We start from the raw sequence: 17,505 nt of genomic DNA, 5'->3' as shown, positions 1-17,505 counted from the left end.
GCCCACGTAGTATATAACACAGCCCACGCAGTATATAATACTGCCCATGTAGTATACAACACAGCCAATTCAGTATATAACTCAGCCCACGCAGTATATAACACTGCCCACGTAGTATATAGCAGCCACACAGTATATAACACAGCCCACGTACTATATAGCAGTGTGGGCACCATATCCCTGTTAAAAAAAAGAATTAAAATAAAAAATGGTTATATACTCACCCTCCGGCATCCACCGAAGCTGTCCCGATGCACGCGATGCTGCCGCCAGTTTCCGTTCCCAGTGATGCATTGCGAAATTACCCAGATGACTTAGTGGTCTCGCAAGCCCACTAAGTCATCTGGGTAATTTCGCAATGCATCACTGGGAACGGAAGCTGGCGGCAGCATCGCGCGCATCGGTGGTTGACGGAAAGTGAGAATAGCACGATTTTTAATTTTTTTAATTATTTTTAACATATCTTTTTACTGTTGATGCTGCATAGGCAGGGAGTAGGGGAGGGGGCACTGACTGGATGGAAATAGGGAGGGTCTAATTCTCGGAAGTACCCCTTAGACGATTATATAGATAGACTAGATGGGGGCCCGATGCTATCGCATCAGGAAGGAGGTAATGTCACGATGGGGGCAAGCTTTGCAGCTTTGAGAAGTGCTCTTCAAGAGTCTCATTTGCCCTTTGTTGTCTTCGACGTTGTGCTTTTGCTGCTTTCCTTTCATTGTCATTGGCGTACTTTTAGCAGGAGCCATGTTGGGGTTGATATTTGCTTTTTAAAGGGGTTTTCCCACAAACGAAAGTTAATTTTAAAAATTGTCTGTGTCTGACCGTGTACCGAACATACCACAGCTCCTGGTCAGGGGAGGAAGCAAAAGACAATACTGACATTACAGCAGAAGATCGCAGAGGATACATTTTGTGAGGTAAAATTTTGTTTAAAAACAGTCTGAAATATTTTACCTCACAAAATGAATCCTCGGTGATCCCCTGCTGTAATGTCAGTATTGTCTTTTGCTTCCTCCCCAGGCCAGGAGATGTGGTATGCTTTGTACACTGTCAGACACAGACAATTTTTAAAATGAACTTTCGTTTGTGGGAAAACTCCTTTAATGTGACCGGCTTCCTCTGCCTGTAGACACGTTGCGCATCTGCCGCCAGGAATGATTCACTGTGCCTGCTCGGAATTTGCGCAGGCGCAGTAAATCAGACCACCGCCATCTTTGTGCAGACAGATAGCGGCGGTCACATTAAAACTCCTGTACAAAGATGGCGGCAGTCAGTGAATAATTCGGCAGTCAGTGAATAATTCGGCTGATCCTGGCAGCGGCATGTTCGCGACGGTGTTCCGCTGGTGGTACTGCGCAAGAGGCTGAGTACAGCGTATACAGTGTGTGTGTGGTGCGTACGGCATATACAGTGTGTGTGTGGTGCGTACGGCATATACAGTGTGTGTGTGGTGTGACGGTGTTCCGCTGGTGGTACCGCGCAAGAAGCTGGTATCACCAGCAGTTTCCGTATCAAGATACCCATCACTTGGATGTCCCAATATGGTGGTCGGTGAACTTCCGCCGCTGGGATCCGGACACATCTAGACGGGACAGGATGTGAAAACATTACAAGGTAAGTATATATTAAGATGTTGAGGAACACTAGTTAAAGGGGTTGTTCACTACTTTGACACATGTTAATAATGGGCCCAAGGTGACATAAAAATAACAACAACAACAATAGTGACATCCTAGACCCCTGTGGTTACTTCATGCCGCTCCCAGTGTCCTTGGCCGCTCTCCTTACTTCCTTTTCCTGGTGGATGGGGCAGTGCCAGGTCACTGCCGGTGCGCTTGAGAAACAAGAAGACTGGCAGATGATAGCGCAGTGGGGTCCGGTTGGAGACTATTATAGGCTGTGTACACACTTCTATTCTCTATTGTTGAGGTTTCTGTGCTGTTTTATAGTTAGAAACAAGACTGTGCCATTACTAATGAAATGAGAAGAATGGTATAGCTAATATCCGACTCCCATTGCTGAATGTGTCCTCCTTGGAGCCATCAGAGGCACTGCCCACACCCAAGAGGACGATATAGAACGCTAACAACAATACGGTAGTTTCTAAGAAGCTATAACAGATTTTCAGTGGCCATAGTGCACAAATATAATACATAAACATTATTATACATAACATTATTATCATGGGTACATCCAGTGTTAAGACTCCTGGGATGACCGTTGCCGCTTTAACACTGTGAAATTAGTCCCTTTTTTTTTTTTTTTTCAGAAAGCGCCGCCGCTGATTGCTCGTTGGGTTCCTTTTGCTGCTGTTGCTGCTGCCAATTGTGTGAACATTCCTATGATGAGACAACAGTAAGTTCAACCTGAAATTATATCTGTATACACTGTAAGGCGAGTTGTAGTTTTCGTAACGGCCAGAGTTTTGCGACAGTGTGCGGAGTACGGTACATAGCTAGTTTTCACTTGTGGACTTTAATCTCACACTCTGCCGGAGAAGAACTTATCACTACCCAGTGATGTAACTTGAAGTGTTCGTGATCCCCCAATGCAAAACCTCCAACATGGCCCCCAACTATCATGGGTCTTTATTAGTATTGGTTGTCTTATATGGGCCAAAGGGACCTTTTGGGGTCCCCCTAGACTTCAGGGCCTGTGTGTGACTGTCCCCCTTGCACTCACTATAGTTACTGTCACTACCCAAATTTATTAGGAGTGTGGGGCTCACCAAGCCCTCGATCCCAGGGGGCAGCAGAGCTGTCATTCACAGCGTCTATGGGACACCATGAGTGGTGGAATCGGAACACATTGTAGTTCTTCACAATGCCTATAGCCATCTTCTCTCCATAACAGTGATCGGATTTTTTTACAAAATTTTTGTTTTCATGTAGGGAAATTTTGAATGGTATTGCCGTGACGGATGAAAATGATAACAAGCTCGGGCACTCGAAGGTAAGAACGTCTTTTGGAAACGATTAACAACTGTAAACTGTATAATTTACGGCATGTTGCTAAATGTTGATAATTGATAAGCCAGGAAAACGGTCTTGTTCCCCCAATATTTCGTGGCCTGACCCAGGATTAAAAATAAAGATCAACGGTCTTTCCAGAAATGGCACCAGCCTAGTCTATGGCCTCCCTGATATTTCAGCTCCGTCAAATTTAAGCAAAATGAAGCTGACAGAAACTATAGAGAACGTTGCCATTTTGGGAAAAGGTAAATTTTTCTTTTTTTAAATATTCTAAGATGGCCGCTTAAAGTGGTTGTCCGCTAGTTTTATAGGTCATCAATATCAAACTAGTGGGCATCTCTGTTAAAGGTGATTTCGCACAATACATTTTTTGTAAAGACCATTAACAGTTTTTCATGCATTTTTTTAGCCAAATTAAGATGTTTATTCAAAAGGAATGGAAAATATATTTAAAAAAAGTACGTTCTACTTTTCCTTCCTGCTGGATTCACATTTTCTCTGGTGTTGGGCTAAAAAATCTGCATCAAAATCCATTGCATCGTTTTTATGGAAACTTCTGCCTAAATTGTGCCCTTTTGTGTCGCTTATACAGACCTGTAAGAAACAGTAGTCTGATTTTTTTTTTTTCTGGTGAGGTCAGCACAAGTCTCCCCCGCAGGCTGCAGCTCTTCATATAACCTTACTGGTAATGGACTCGATTCTGTACACGGTTTTCCCTTCTAGGTTCCGCAGAAGTCAGGCAGCCGCAGAACACGAAGGAATCATCTTGACCTGCACAAAGACTTGATGTTGGGGGTTTGCAAAGCACTAAACAAAACCGTGCTGGTGCGCTTTACCCTCCCCCCGCCAAGCTCCTTGTAGCTAAAAGTAAGCATAGGGAATCTGCAATTGAGAAACATTTTCCTGAATTTCCAAATAACGTGTGTGAATGCATAAAAATTAAAATCCCGACCAGCTGAATTTTTCAGAATAAGAACATTCCAGTCCAAATGCATTTTTTTCTTAGACTGCAGTGTTGCTGTGATTCAGATGCACATGTCTCATGCAGCCATAGCGTCTCGTTAGGAAGGACAGACAGAAATACCCACATTTCTACTGCAGTGCAGCCAAACAAAAGTGCTGGTCGGAAGCACCTGCTGCGTTATTACAGTGATCCGCAGATAGAGGGCAGCACCTGCCTTCAAAAAAAAGTGCAAAGTAATGTAGATGAAACATGTCCGCTGATACAACCCTCTTCTGAAGGCTTTACTTTGCCATAGACGTCTCGCATCTATACTAACCACATGTTACCATCTTCACCTAATAGAAAATGTGTATTGATCACAGACTTGGATGGATCTCCATGTGCCCTAATAATGTAACATGTAGACAATGCTGGTTCTGGTGAAACTACTTTAAGCTTCCCATACTGATATATAAGATTTTTGGCTAACATGTTCTATGATTATTTCTACTATCGGCAGCAATTTTTTTTTATTATTCCTTGGCTGTAAATACATATTTTTGTATACAGACCAAGCCATGCATCCTTTTCAACCTCTATGGCCAGCTGTAAAATCTATTGATACAATTTTATTTAACAATTTCCCATCATGAAATATTAAAAAAATACCTTTATATTTAAATTTTAGATTGGCACCATTCCTTCAGTGTTGGCGCTGAGTCTTCAGACGCTCATGACCCCTGCAGCCAATCAGCGGCCTCCGATCAGCTGCATCCTTTAGTGTTTCATCAAAGTGAACTTCCGCTCTGTTTGATTACTAAAAAGCTGAAGCTGATCAGCGGCCGTTGATTGGCTGCAGCGGTCACGTGACATAATAATGGCACATGACTGCTGGGAGGCTAAACACCAATATTGGAGGCATGTCCCCGGTCCAGGAGAGTTTTTTTTTTCATTTTACAATTGACAATTTATCTATCGAAAATCGGTTTTCCAGTAGTTGACAACCTCTTTTAAGAAAATTTTGAAGGTGGTGAAAAATAGACTTGTGTACAGTTTGTTATCAGCACTCTTATACCAGTTCCATCCATAACCTTTACTCCTCCACTAAAGTATGCAGGGACATACATAGCAACAATGTGGCCAGTAACAGAAGTTCTAATGCCCCCCCACCCCTAAAAAATGAATTAATATTCAACGGGGTCACAGGATAGCATCTCTCACAACTTTACAGGCCATACAAAGTAATTTATCTCCTATTGAAGCATGAAGATTCCCCTTTCATTGCCCCCATAAAGTATGATGTCAATAAAAGTGCTCCCCCAAAAAAACAGTATGATTCTCTCACAGTGAATTCCTCCACAGTACCCTTCAAATACACAGTATGAAGACCCTACAGTACCCCACCTCTCAACCCCCGCGCCCCCTCAAAAAGTATGGTGACCACAAAACAGTATGATGCCCCAACTATGCCCTCCATACAGTATAATAGGTCTTCTTACAGTATTTTAAGGCCCCCACACCCCTCCACACAGTATGATAGCCTCAACACAACCCTCCACATTGTATTATGCCCCACTCACCCTCCAAATAGCATAATGTCCCCCACACAAACCTTCACACTGTTTAATTGCTCTCATACAGAATAATGGTCCCCCATATAGTTTTCCAAACAGTATAGTGGCCCCTACTTAGCCCTCCATAAAGTATAAATGCTTCCACATAGCCCTCCATTTAGTATAATTGCCCCCACATAGCCTTCCAAATATTTTAATAGCTCCCAAGTAACAGTCAAAATAGTATAATGGCTCCCACGTAGTTGTCTAAATAGTATTGCGCCCACATAGACTTCCACATAGTATAATAGCCCCCATGTAGCCCTCCATATATTATACTGCTCAAAAAATTAAAGGAGTTACATTGTGTTGTTTAAGTGTTCAAAGTCCATCACACTTATGTGAAATCAATCTCTCCAGTTCTGAAGCAACACTGATTGTGAATCAATTTGTCTTGCAATTAGCAAGACAACCCCTATAAAGGAGTGGTTTTACAGGGGGTGACCACAGACCATTTCTCTGTTCTTATTCTTTTTGGCTGTTGTTTTGGTCAATTTTTAACTTTGTTATTGCTCTCAAGTTGATCAGGTAGTGCAGTTGATCCAGGATGGCACATCAATGCGAGCTGTGTCAAAAAGTGTAGCTGTGTCTGTCAGCACAGTGTTCAGAGCATGGAGCAGATACCAGGAGACAGGACAGTACATCCGGAGGCGTGGAGGGGGCCGTAGGAGGGCACCAACCCAGCAGCAGGACCGCTACCTCCTCCTTTTGTGCAACGAGAACCAGGAGGAGCCATTCCACAGCCCTGCAAAATGAACTCCAGCAGGCCACTAACATCAACTTGTCTGCTCAAACTATCAGAAACTGACTCCATGAGCGTGGTATGAGGGCCCGATGTCAACAAGTGGGTGTGCAGGGCGATTGGCAATTGCCAAAGAATACCAAGATTGGTACATTTCACATTGGCACCCTGTGCTCTTCACAGATGAGCGCAGGTTCACACTGAGAACATGTGCCAGAGTCTGGAGACGCTATGGAGAACGTTTGCAACATCCTCCAGCGTGACCGGTTTGGCAGTGAGTCAGTAATTGTGTGGGGTGGCATTTCTTTGGAGGGCCGCACAGCCCTCATGTGCTATCCAGAGGTACCATGACTGCCATTAGGTACCGGGATGAGATCCTCAGACCCATTCTGAGACCATATTCAGCTGCAGTGGGTCCTGGGCTCCTTCTGATGCATGAAATGCTATGCTGCATGTGGCTGATTTGTGTCACCAGTGCCTTCATGATGAAGGCATTGATGCTATGGACTGGCCTGCCCGTTCCCCAAACCTGAATCCAATCGAGCACATCTGGGACATCATGTCTCGTTCCATCTACCAATGCCACGTTGCACCACAGACTGTCCAGGAGTTGGCGGATGCTTTAGTCCAGGTCTGGGAGGAGATCACTCAGGTGAACATCCTCCTCATCAGGAGCATACCCAGGTATTATAGGGGGGTCCTACAGGCAAGTGGAGGCCACACACACTACTGAACATCACTTCCTTGTATTGAGGCATTTCCATTGAAGTTTGATCAGCCTGTAATTTGATTTTTCACTTCAATTTTGAGTATCATTTCAAATCCAGACATCCATGGGATATTAATTTTGAATTACATTGATCATTTTTATTACATTGTTCTCAACGCATTCCACTATGTATTGAATAAAGTTTTGCAACTGGAATATTTCATTTATATCTAGGATGTGGTATTTTAGTGTTTCCTTTATTGTTTTCAGTGTATATTGGACCACACATTACCTTCCATATAGTATAATGGGCCCCACATTGCCTTTCATATAGTATAATGGACCCCGCATTGCCTTTCCTATAGTATAATGGGAATCACATTGCCTTCCATATAGTATAACGGCATCACATTGCCTTCCATATAGTGTATTGGGCCCTACATAGCCCTCCATATAGTATAATGGGCCCCACATTGCCTTCCATGTAGTATATAATGGGCCCCACATTGCCTTCTGTACAGTATAATGGGCCCCATTTAAACATTTACTGTATAATGGACCCCACATTGCCTTTCATATAGTATAATGGGCCCCACATTGCCTTCCATACAGTATCCAGTCTGCTTATATAGTTGAAAGTGCGATACCAGGCAGGGCTTCTGAACCCTTACCCCCATCTAACGGGGCCCATAGCGGCCACATGGTCTTCGCATTGGCTGCATACCACTGTATATATGTAAGCCTGAATTTATCTTTTATGCATTTATTTGTGCTAACTTTTTCTTTATTTAATTTGTGATTTTAGAAAGCTGCTATTAAGGGTATTAGTCAGGTGGTAGTGTCCAGAATTGCCATGGCTGCTCCTGGAATGAGTGAGTATGATTATTGGCACTGCAAGATGCAATATTATCATTATTTGGCTAGTTCAGTATTGCAAAAGACTTATTTTATTTTTATTTTGTACATAAAACAAGAAAATAAAGCAGCTCAGCAATCTGTTTGTGTATGTATATATTGTGACAGGGTCTCTGGCACAGTGTATGAAAGGAGATATATTAGCGTCTGAGCATATTAGCGTCAGTGCTGTAAAACCAGAATAGTTTTCCTCCAGCGCGCTATTTGGTGAGAGGGTTAAGTTATGTTATGGGCTGGTTTTAGAGGACATCCATAGAGCGAGTGGGAGGAGGTCCACCGTGTCAAGGTCATGTGATCATCACATGGGGTTAAATACCTGGCCGTGAGGCTCGAAGGGCGTGGTGTGTCGAGTTGGAACTCCCCCGAAGCTCCTGGAGGGGCGAAGGACGCTGTGCGTGTTGCCGGCAGGGCAAGGACTCTGTTAAACGTTACCTTTTATTTTGTTTTACTGTTATGCCAGAAAGGCTCTGCTTATTTTTCCTAAACCCTGCTTAAGTTTATGCTGTCCATAATAAACTACAACCATTACAATTCCCGTGTCTGCTTCTAGTGTGTGTGTATGTGTGAATATTACATATTTTTGCTATATTTTATGTCAGCTGCTCCTGTACAGACCTAAGTGTCTCCATGTTAACAGCCTTATCCTACAGGTTCTTTTTCTTCCCCATGTCCCCTTCTTTTTGCTAATTTAGATTTGATATATTTAAGGGAACCTGTCACCCCCCAGGCATTTTTAACTAAAAGAGCCACATTGTGCAGCACTAATGCTGCATTCTGCCAAGGTGCCTCTTTTAGTTCGGGTCCCTTCCACCGCTGAAAGAATCGTTTTTATAATTTGTCCCTCATACCTCTAGTTTGCCGGGGGGCAGGTCTTTCCCCCCTGACACAAACGCCTCACAGCCATCAGTCATTTCCTCCTTTCTTCTGGGCGCTGCCTCCTCGGCGTTCAGTTATGTCCCCGGCCCCTGCGCTGTGATCTTTTTTCTTGGGCATGCGCAGTTAGCGCTTCAGGTCCACTGACATCACATGATGTCTTCCTTCTTGCGCCTGCGTGGACGTGCGGCCAGAGATCCCGCCCCGCAGTCTCTTCTGATTTATTCACACTGCGGGGCTGGGAATCTTGGGCATGCACAGTAGCTCTCTGCGGCTCTCAACCATCTCCCTCCACCTCTTTCCTACTGTGCAGTGTCATAGGAATCGTCAGTTCTCTTTAAGAAGGGAACTGATTGATGCCTTAAAAAGTTATTCTCAAGTTGTGTCTTGAGAGCAGCACACGGCTTTCCTGTATACTTATTTCCTAGTTTCTGGCAAAGTGAGCTGTCCTCCTTAAGTGACCGTTCTTATGAGTAGCGGAGCTGTAGTATTAGTAGAACTATAAAGCTCAACACAAGTTCTGCTGTAACACATTATTCCGATCAGTTGTTTGTTCTGGAGAATATGCACTTTGATCACTATATTTACACATAGAGATAACAAGACATTTGAACAAGCACACAGCTCAGGACAGTGAGAGCCGTGATTAGTACAACTGCTTGGAAGCAGCTGATGATGGGGGCTGGTAATTTTTTAAGATTTATAATAACAAATCGTCAAGAGCGGAGAGGGAAGTGGAGAGCAGCTATCTGTTGTATAGAAATCAATGGGCTGGAGAGAGGTGGCTGGTATATTAGGAGATAACCTTTCTTCTGGATTATAAGTAATGCGCACTCTCAGCCAAGCTCCTTCGAAATCAGCTGCACACTATGAAAGATAAAAGCTCTCGCCTTGCAGGAGAATGACAGCAGATAGAAAAAGCAAGTCAACTCCAAACTTGCTTATTTTTGTTGCCGTCTATGTAAAGCAATTTAGTAGCTGTAGAGTACCCCTTTAATGACTGCAGGATGTCACTTCATGGGTTTGGTACTGTTAGATAGAGACACATTGGCCTGCGTAGGAGCTGTAGACATAAACCGACTATTTGCAGTTTTAGTTAAAAAATCTAACAGAGTGACTTTATGAAAGCTGGCCATGTCTGTAAGGTCATTAAATAAATTAATACAAAATTAGACTGAAAGAAAGATGAATGATCAGGTGGACTTTATTACCAACATGTTCGAATCTGTACAGAAAAATTGTGAAAAAGTTGAACATGGGACTGAGCTATCCATACTGATAGGAGTGACACCTCATCTGAAAAGCACCATGATAGATCAATTTCCCAACAGAATCCGGTGCATTGCAAAACAATATGATGTTAGTTTCCACCCCAGCTTCTATCGCTTTATTAAATTGTTAATTTTTTTATTTGCAAAATCTTGTCTTTATTTTATGTTGTTTGTGTTTTTTATTTCAGTACTGTTGCCAATTCTGATGCAAAGATTAGAGACCTTTCCCTTCATGAAGGTAAGTGGTAAAGACCAACCATATAACTGAACCTCTGAGCAATATATTAGCAATTTTGTTTGTTTTGTTTTTTTTTTACGTCGTTTATTGATCTCATTAATTTTATATTTTGATAGATTTATCTTTTACAAATGCAACGATATTTTTTTAACCCCTTCACCCCCGGAGCTTTTTTCATTTTTTCGTTTTCCGCTCCCCTTATTTCCAGAGCCATTACTTTTTTATTTTTCTGTCAATATGGACATGTGAGGGCTTATTTTTTGCGGGTTAAGTTGCACTTTTGAAAGATACCATTGTTTTTACCATGTCGTGTAACAGAAAACGGGAAAAAAATTCCAAGTGCGATGAAATTGCAAAAAAAAGTGCAATCTCACACTTGTTTTTTGTTTGGCTTTTTTGCTAGGTTCACTAAATGCTAAAACTAACCTGCTAGAAAAAAAAACTGCGCAATTTTCCGATACCTGTAGCGTCTCCATTTTTCGTGATCTGGGGTTGGGTGAGGGCTTATTTTTTGCGTGCCGAGCTGACGTTTTTAATGATACCATTGTGGTCCAAATACGTTCTTTTGATCGCCCGTTATTGCATTTTAATGCAATGTTGCGGCGACCAAAAATATAATTTTGGCGCTTTGATTTTTTTTCTCGCTACGCCATTTAACGATTAGGTTAATCCTTTGTTTTTATTGATAGATCGGGCAATTCTGAATGAAGCGATACCAAATATGTGTAGGTTTGATTTTTTTTTTATTGATTTATTTTGATTGGGGCGAAAGGGGGGTGATTTGAACTTTTATATATTTTTTATTTTTTTTACATTTTTAAACACTTTTTTTTTTTTAATTTTGGCATGCTTCAATAGCCTCCATAGGAGGCTAGGAGCAGGAACAACGCGATCGCCTCTGCTACATAGAGGTGAAGCACAGGTGAAGCATCACCTCTATGTAGCAGAAATGCAGGGTTGCTTTGAACGCCGACCGCAGGGTGGCGCTCAAAGCAATCGGTCATCAACAACCATAGAGGTCTCAAGGAGACCTCTGGTTGTTATGGCAATGCACCGATGACCCCCGATCATGTGACAGGGTCAGTGGTGCTAGCATTTCCGGCCGTGTGGCCAAGAGCGCTAGTTAAATGCCGCTGTTGCGTTTGACAGCAGCATTTAACTAGTTAATGGGCGGATCGCGATTCCGCTCGCGCTCATTGCGCGCACATGTCAGCTGTACAAAACAGCTGAAATGTCACGGCTTTGAGGTGGGCTCACCGCCGGAGCACACCTCAAAGCGGGAGTTCTGCCAGCTGACGTACTATTCCGTCAGCTGGCAAAAAGGGGTTAATCGTTTTATTTTTTAATGGGCAAAAGCGAGGTGATTTGAAGTTTTGTGTGTTTTGTTGTTTTTTTTTGTATTTTTAAAAACTATTTTTTTCCCATTCAGTTTAATTGCCCCCTTAGTAGATTTGACACTGCAATCGTCCGATCTTTTGTGCTTTACATAGCAGCGCTTCATCAGCAGACCTCCAGCTGTCATGACAAACCATGGGGTTAGGCTGCACGTTAATAGCGTTATTAACCTGCCTGTCACCCGCACTTAGCTGATCGCTAAAATGACCTTTATCCCCTCCACAACATTCCCGTTTCAGTCATGGGAGCGGCGCAGGGTTAGTCAACGCTCTGATCATAGAGAATGGCCGCTGCAACCACGCCCCTCCCGGCCCTGACTGACAGTCACTCTGCATTAAGGCTGGCTATCAGTCATGGCCGGGGGTGCGGTTACAGACTGAACCGGCACCGCTCCTGTGACTAAAGCCAGACCGCTGCAGGGGGAATAAAGTAAAGTTTCTCCCTCCAGCTTTCAGCTATGTGTGGGTGCCAAGCAGGTTAGTAATGCTATTAACCCCATATCTGCAGGATAATCGCATTTTTTCTGGTGACAGGATCCCTTTAAAGCAAACCGTTTTGTAGAAATTCTGCAGAGAATAGAGGTGTCAATTTTCTTCTGATCCTTACCCATTTTCAGCCGTCAAGATTTAGGGATGGGACTTAGTCAAAGGGTAGGAGTGAAAATGAATCTTCCAGCCCAGAATGACTGTTCAAAACTAGCAAAGGTGCTCAGTACCCCTTGGCGTGACCAACAGTTCAGCGCGCCTTCCACCTACTTGTTTTCCATCTGTCTCATTCCTCCTTTTCCTTGATTGACAGCTTTGGCTTTACAGGAGCCAGGAGAGGGCTGTGATAGATTGGAAGGTGCAGTGAACTGTTTAGCTACACCAAGAGTGCACCAATCATCTATGCAGATTTTTGCTATTTAATCTGAGAGCGGCATAAATTAGGGGCAGAAAACCTGATTTCAGTGATGTCAGCACTCTGTCATTTCAATACAATCTGTGTTTTATCAGCAGGAGATTATCACTGCTGGAATAGGTAGTCAGGGTAATCGGTGTATCCCAGCCCTCACCACTGATTGGCCGCTTGCTGACAGTATTGAGTGTTCATAGTAAGCTGCCAATCCATGGTATATTTGGGATTATGCATAGCTCAGCATTCTGTCCACTGCTACATCTACAGCAGAGAAAACGGATTCAATCAAATCTTCACCAAGCAGCCCAGTAAGTGACACATCCCCAGAATCAGGGTCTCTGACCCTACATTCTGCTTCCAGATTCCATGGCAAAATCCTGCTGACAGATTCCCTTTAGTGGGGAAGGTTCCTGCTGTAGGAAGTTGACAACAGTTAGAAACTGTATGGTGTAAGAGAGGTGGGAAGAAATGTCTGATCTCCTGGGCGGCTCCAATTCACAAAGATATGAATACAAGGAAACTTCAAACAAGGATTATATTGTTTTACATTTTTTGTGTATTTTCTGTGTTTAATGTTTAGAAATCTTCTGGTACAAAGATCCAAAAAAGCACAACCTGCCAGTTTACCTACTTATGATCTGCACCCTAGCTGGTGGAAGCTTGATAGCTGACATAACACATCAGTATGCGCTTTACTCCTTAGTGATTGACTGCGGCGCTTCTCACCTTTTGCTATGCAGTTACCCAAACATGTTACTTGGTTGCCTAGCAAAGTTCCTCACTTGTAGAACTAATTATTGAGTCTGAAGAACTCCCCAATGAATAATTAAAATATCAGCCTTAGAAAAAAATAGTTGGATTGAAATCTGTAAAATGCTCAACATGTTTCTTCCTTTTTTGCAAATTTACTATATTTTTTTTATTTCCACAGAAAATCCATTTTCTCCATGCTCCCCTACAAGTTACATTGGTTGGGGGATTGTAAGTAAAACTTTGATTTTTTTTTTTCTTTTCTGCTATTTTAAAATTCCTTTTAAGTAACAGTCTAGTGAGGTGGAGCACCTCGATGGATCAATTATTACTAAACTCAGGAATCTTAGGCCCTGCAGTAGGTATAATACATGATTTAATAAAACATGCAGAAGTCTGAGCACTATTTTCAAGGCAAAAGCTGCAAGGTTTGTTTATTTTTACCAACTATATACAACCCCTGGCAAAAATTATGGAATCACCAGCCTTGGATGATGTTCATTCAGTTGTTTTAATTTTGTAGAAAAAAAGCAGATCACAGACATGGCACAAAGCTAAAGTCATTTCAGATGGCAACTTTCTGGCTTCAAGAAACACTAAAAGAAATCAAGAACAAAAAATGTGGTTGTCAGTAATGGTTACTTTTTTTAACCAAGCATAGGGAAAAGATTATGGAATCACTCAATTATGAGGAAAAAATTATGGAATCATCCTGTAAATTTTCAGACCCAAAACTAACACCTGCATCAAATTAGATCTGCTCGTTAGTCTGCATCTAAAAAGGAGTGATCACACCTTGGAAAGCTGTTGCACCAAGTGGACTGACATGAATCATGGCTCCAACACAACAGATGTCAATTGAAACAAAGGAGAGGATTATCAAACTCTTAAAAGAGTGTAAATCATCACGCAATGTTGCAAAAGATGTTGGTTGTTCGCAGCCAGCTGTGTCTAAAATCAGGACCAAATACAAACAACATGGGAAGGTTGTTAAAGGCAAACATACTGGCAGACCAAGGAAGACATGTCAGGTAAAGGCACTGGGGAGATGGCTGTCATTACATCTTCAATAAATGCACAAGTTTATGTTGATATTTTGGACACTTTTCTTAACTCATCAATTGAAAGGATGTTTGGGGATGATGAAATCATTTTTCAAGATGATAATGCATCCTGCCATAGAACAAAAACTGTGCAAACATTCCTTGGAAAAAGACACATAAGGTCAATGTCATGGCCTGCAAATAGTCCGGATCTCAATCCAATTGAATATCTTTGGTGGAAGTTGAAGAAAATGGTCCATGACAAGGCTCCAACCTGCAAAGCTGATCTGGCAGCAGCAATCAGAGAAAGTCAGAGCCAGATTGATTGATGAAGAGTACTGTGTGACACTCATTAAGTCCATGCCTCAGAGACTGTGATCTGCTTTTTTTCTACAAAATTAAACAACTGAATGAACATCCTCCAAGGCCGGTGATTGCATAATTTTTGCCAGGGGTTGTATACTTGATTCAGGAGTTGTCCTCCCCTGCAAACTGATTGATCTCATCTGTCTGATCCACACTTGACCAACGCCTTCCATCCCATGATTCTGCACCCTCTATATTTCCTGACTATTCACATAGGGAATCACAGTGGCTCAGTGGGGTCCTGGGTTCAAATCCCTCCAAGGACAACAACTGCAAGGAGTTTATATGTTCTCCCCGTGTATACATGGCTCTGAATTTCAGAATGCTCTAATTCCAATAATATGCCTGCATACGACAACTTAAGAGTTGTCAACTTTATCTGTATTTTAATAAATGTGTTGTGTACATGATTTGGGGTAGTAATATATAGTGTAAGTATTACAGGCTGTCTTCCTGCAGTTAAATCGTTACTCCATAATAATGAGAAATCAAACAAAATGTATATAAACAATACATATTTTATTGAGGTACACCACTATACAATAAAAGACAATAATAAAAATCAAGAAGCAATGAAAGCAAGGGGAGGCCAATAAGAGACACAAAATAATGAAGGTAAGCTAATACAATACAAGGAGTAACCATCGGATGGCAGAACTAGCAAGGAATGATAACATGTATGTATATATATACATATGTATATACACAAAATTAATTACAATGCAAATCTAAAGTTAGATCTATAGATATTGGGTGCAGTGTAATGCACACAAATAGTGCAATATAATACACAAAATGAATGAAATAGTAAATAGATAAAGATGCTTTATAGTAAAACATACCCAGAAATAAAAATAGAATGTATCACCACATCAGTCTCTACCGCAGACCCTTAAACGACCCTATTTTATTTTGGGATCTGTTCCTGTACTTGATAGTTCAACCTTCTTCACAAACTGGGAAGTTCTTCTGTTCTCTAAATGGTTTATTATGGAGGATCTTGTGACCAGACCTGTCCATCAGCCTCCTACAATTGAAAAAACAGCTTTGCTATATGCAATGTCTTTTAAGTGGAGGAGGTTGATGGACAAGTCTGGTCACATAATCCAACAGCGCCCATATTGAAAACCGGGAGAACTGTATGGTTTGTGATGGAACGAGGCACTATCGAGAGCAGTAGGAAAACCAAAATACTTAGTTTTGTCGTACTTACTAATTTATATGTCCCCGAGACACTTTTTTTTTTTTTTTTTAATCAAACTAATCTAGGGAACATCTTTAATAAACATCAGTAGATTTCTGTAAAAGTCACAGCCAGCCTGTATTTTATAAATGGTTCTTGAATCTTGTAGGGCATTTATTATTATTATTATTATTATTATTATTATTATTATTATTATTTATTTTTAGAGCACAATTTATTCCATGGCGCTGTAGATTAGAACAGGTTACCTACAAAATACAAATCTAAGTTACAGTGAACAAACTAACAATGACAGACTGGTACATAGGGGAGAGGGCCCTGCCCTTGTGGGCAGCTCCACTGATGGTGAGGTTGCAGCAGGGTCAGTGGAGACTGTAAGCTTGCTTGAAGAGATGGGTTTTCAATTTTCGTCTTAACTTTCCAAAACTAGCAGATAGTCGGACATGTTGGGACACAGAATTCCAGAGTATGGGGGATGCTCAAGAGAAGTCTTGGGGGCAATTGGGTGAGGAACGTACAAGTGTGGAGGAGAGAAGGAAATCTTAAGAGGACCAGAAATTATGTGTTGGAAGGTATGAGATTCGTTTGGAGATCTATTGAGGAGACAGATTATGGAATGCTTTGTAGGTCATTTTGGACTGAATATGTTGGGGAAATGAGAGCCAATGAAGGGATCTGCAGAGGGGAGAAGCGGAGGAGTAGCGAGGCGAGAGATGGGTTAGTCATGTAGCAGAGTTAAGGACAGATTGGAGACGTGCTTGAGTGTTAGCGAGGCCACAGTGGAGGATGTTGCAGTAGTCAAGGAGGGAGATGATGAGGGCATGCACTAACATTTTAGTAGAATCAGGGAGAAAGAAAGGATGGATTATGGAAATATTATTGAGTTGGAGGTGGCAAGAGCTTGGATGTGTAGTTTGAAGGACAGGGCAGAGTCGAGGGTTACTCTGAGGTGGCGGACTTGCAGTACAGGGGAAAGCGTGATATGATTTATTGTAATAGATAGATCAGGTAGGGGAGTTAGGTGAGATGGAGGAAAGATAATTATGTTGTCCAGGATATGGTGACGTCTGGGCCAGAGAGGTAGATCTGAGTATCATCAGCATATACTGTAGTTTGTACTGGAAGCCATGGGACTTATTAGTTGTCCCAGGCAAAAGGTATAGATTGAAAAGAGTTGTGGTCCCGGGCCAGAGTCTTGGGGGACGCTAACAGAGAGGGCGGGATGAGGAGTTAGTGTGGGAGACGTTAAATCTGCGGTTGTAGAGCTTCATACCTCTACAACCGCAGATTTAACGTCCAGGAGAAGGCCAGGTCTTTTACGCCAAGGGAAGAGAGGATTTGTAGCAGGAGGGATTGGTCAACGGTGTTGAAGGCAGAGGACAGGTCTAGATGGAGAAGTATAGAGAAGTGTCTGTTAGCTATGGCAAAAAGTAAGTCGTTAGTCATTTTGGTCAGGGCAGTTTCGGTGGAGTGGTGGGGACGAAAGCCGGTTTGTAGGTCGTCAAAGTAAGTTTGGGAGATGGGAGGAAAGTTTAGCATTTACATGCTGTTCTAGGAGTTTGGAGGCAAAC

General features: G+C 42.2%; 1 protein-coding gene across 1 annotated transcript in view; it reads left to right on the top strand.

The window, feature by feature from the left end:
* The window catches only part of SFXN2 (sideroflexin 2), a 60,010-nt gene that overhangs the window by 35,444 nt on the left and 7,061 nt on the right, over window positions 1-17,505 (top strand). The window contains exons 6-10 of the mRNA XM_077258658.1: window positions 2,273-2,358; window positions 2,895-2,955; window positions 7,788-7,854; window positions 10,230-10,279; window positions 13,503-13,552. Of these exons, the coding sequence (XP_077114773.1) occupies window positions 2,273-2,358; window positions 2,895-2,955; window positions 7,788-7,854; window positions 10,230-10,279; window positions 13,503-13,552 (314 nt within the window). The remainder of the gene's footprint in view (window positions 1-2,272; window positions 2,359-2,894; window positions 2,956-7,787; window positions 7,855-10,229; window positions 10,280-13,502; window positions 13,553-17,505) is intronic.

The sequence above is a fragment of the Ranitomeya variabilis genome, chromosome 4 (genome assembly GCF_051348905.1).
Source record: "Ranitomeya variabilis isolate aRanVar5 chromosome 4, aRanVar5.hap1, whole genome shotgun sequence".
NCBI lineage: Eukaryota > Metazoa > Chordata > Amphibia > Anura > Dendrobatidae > Ranitomeya > Ranitomeya variabilis.
This window is presented reverse-complemented; position numbering and strand designations above follow the sequence as displayed.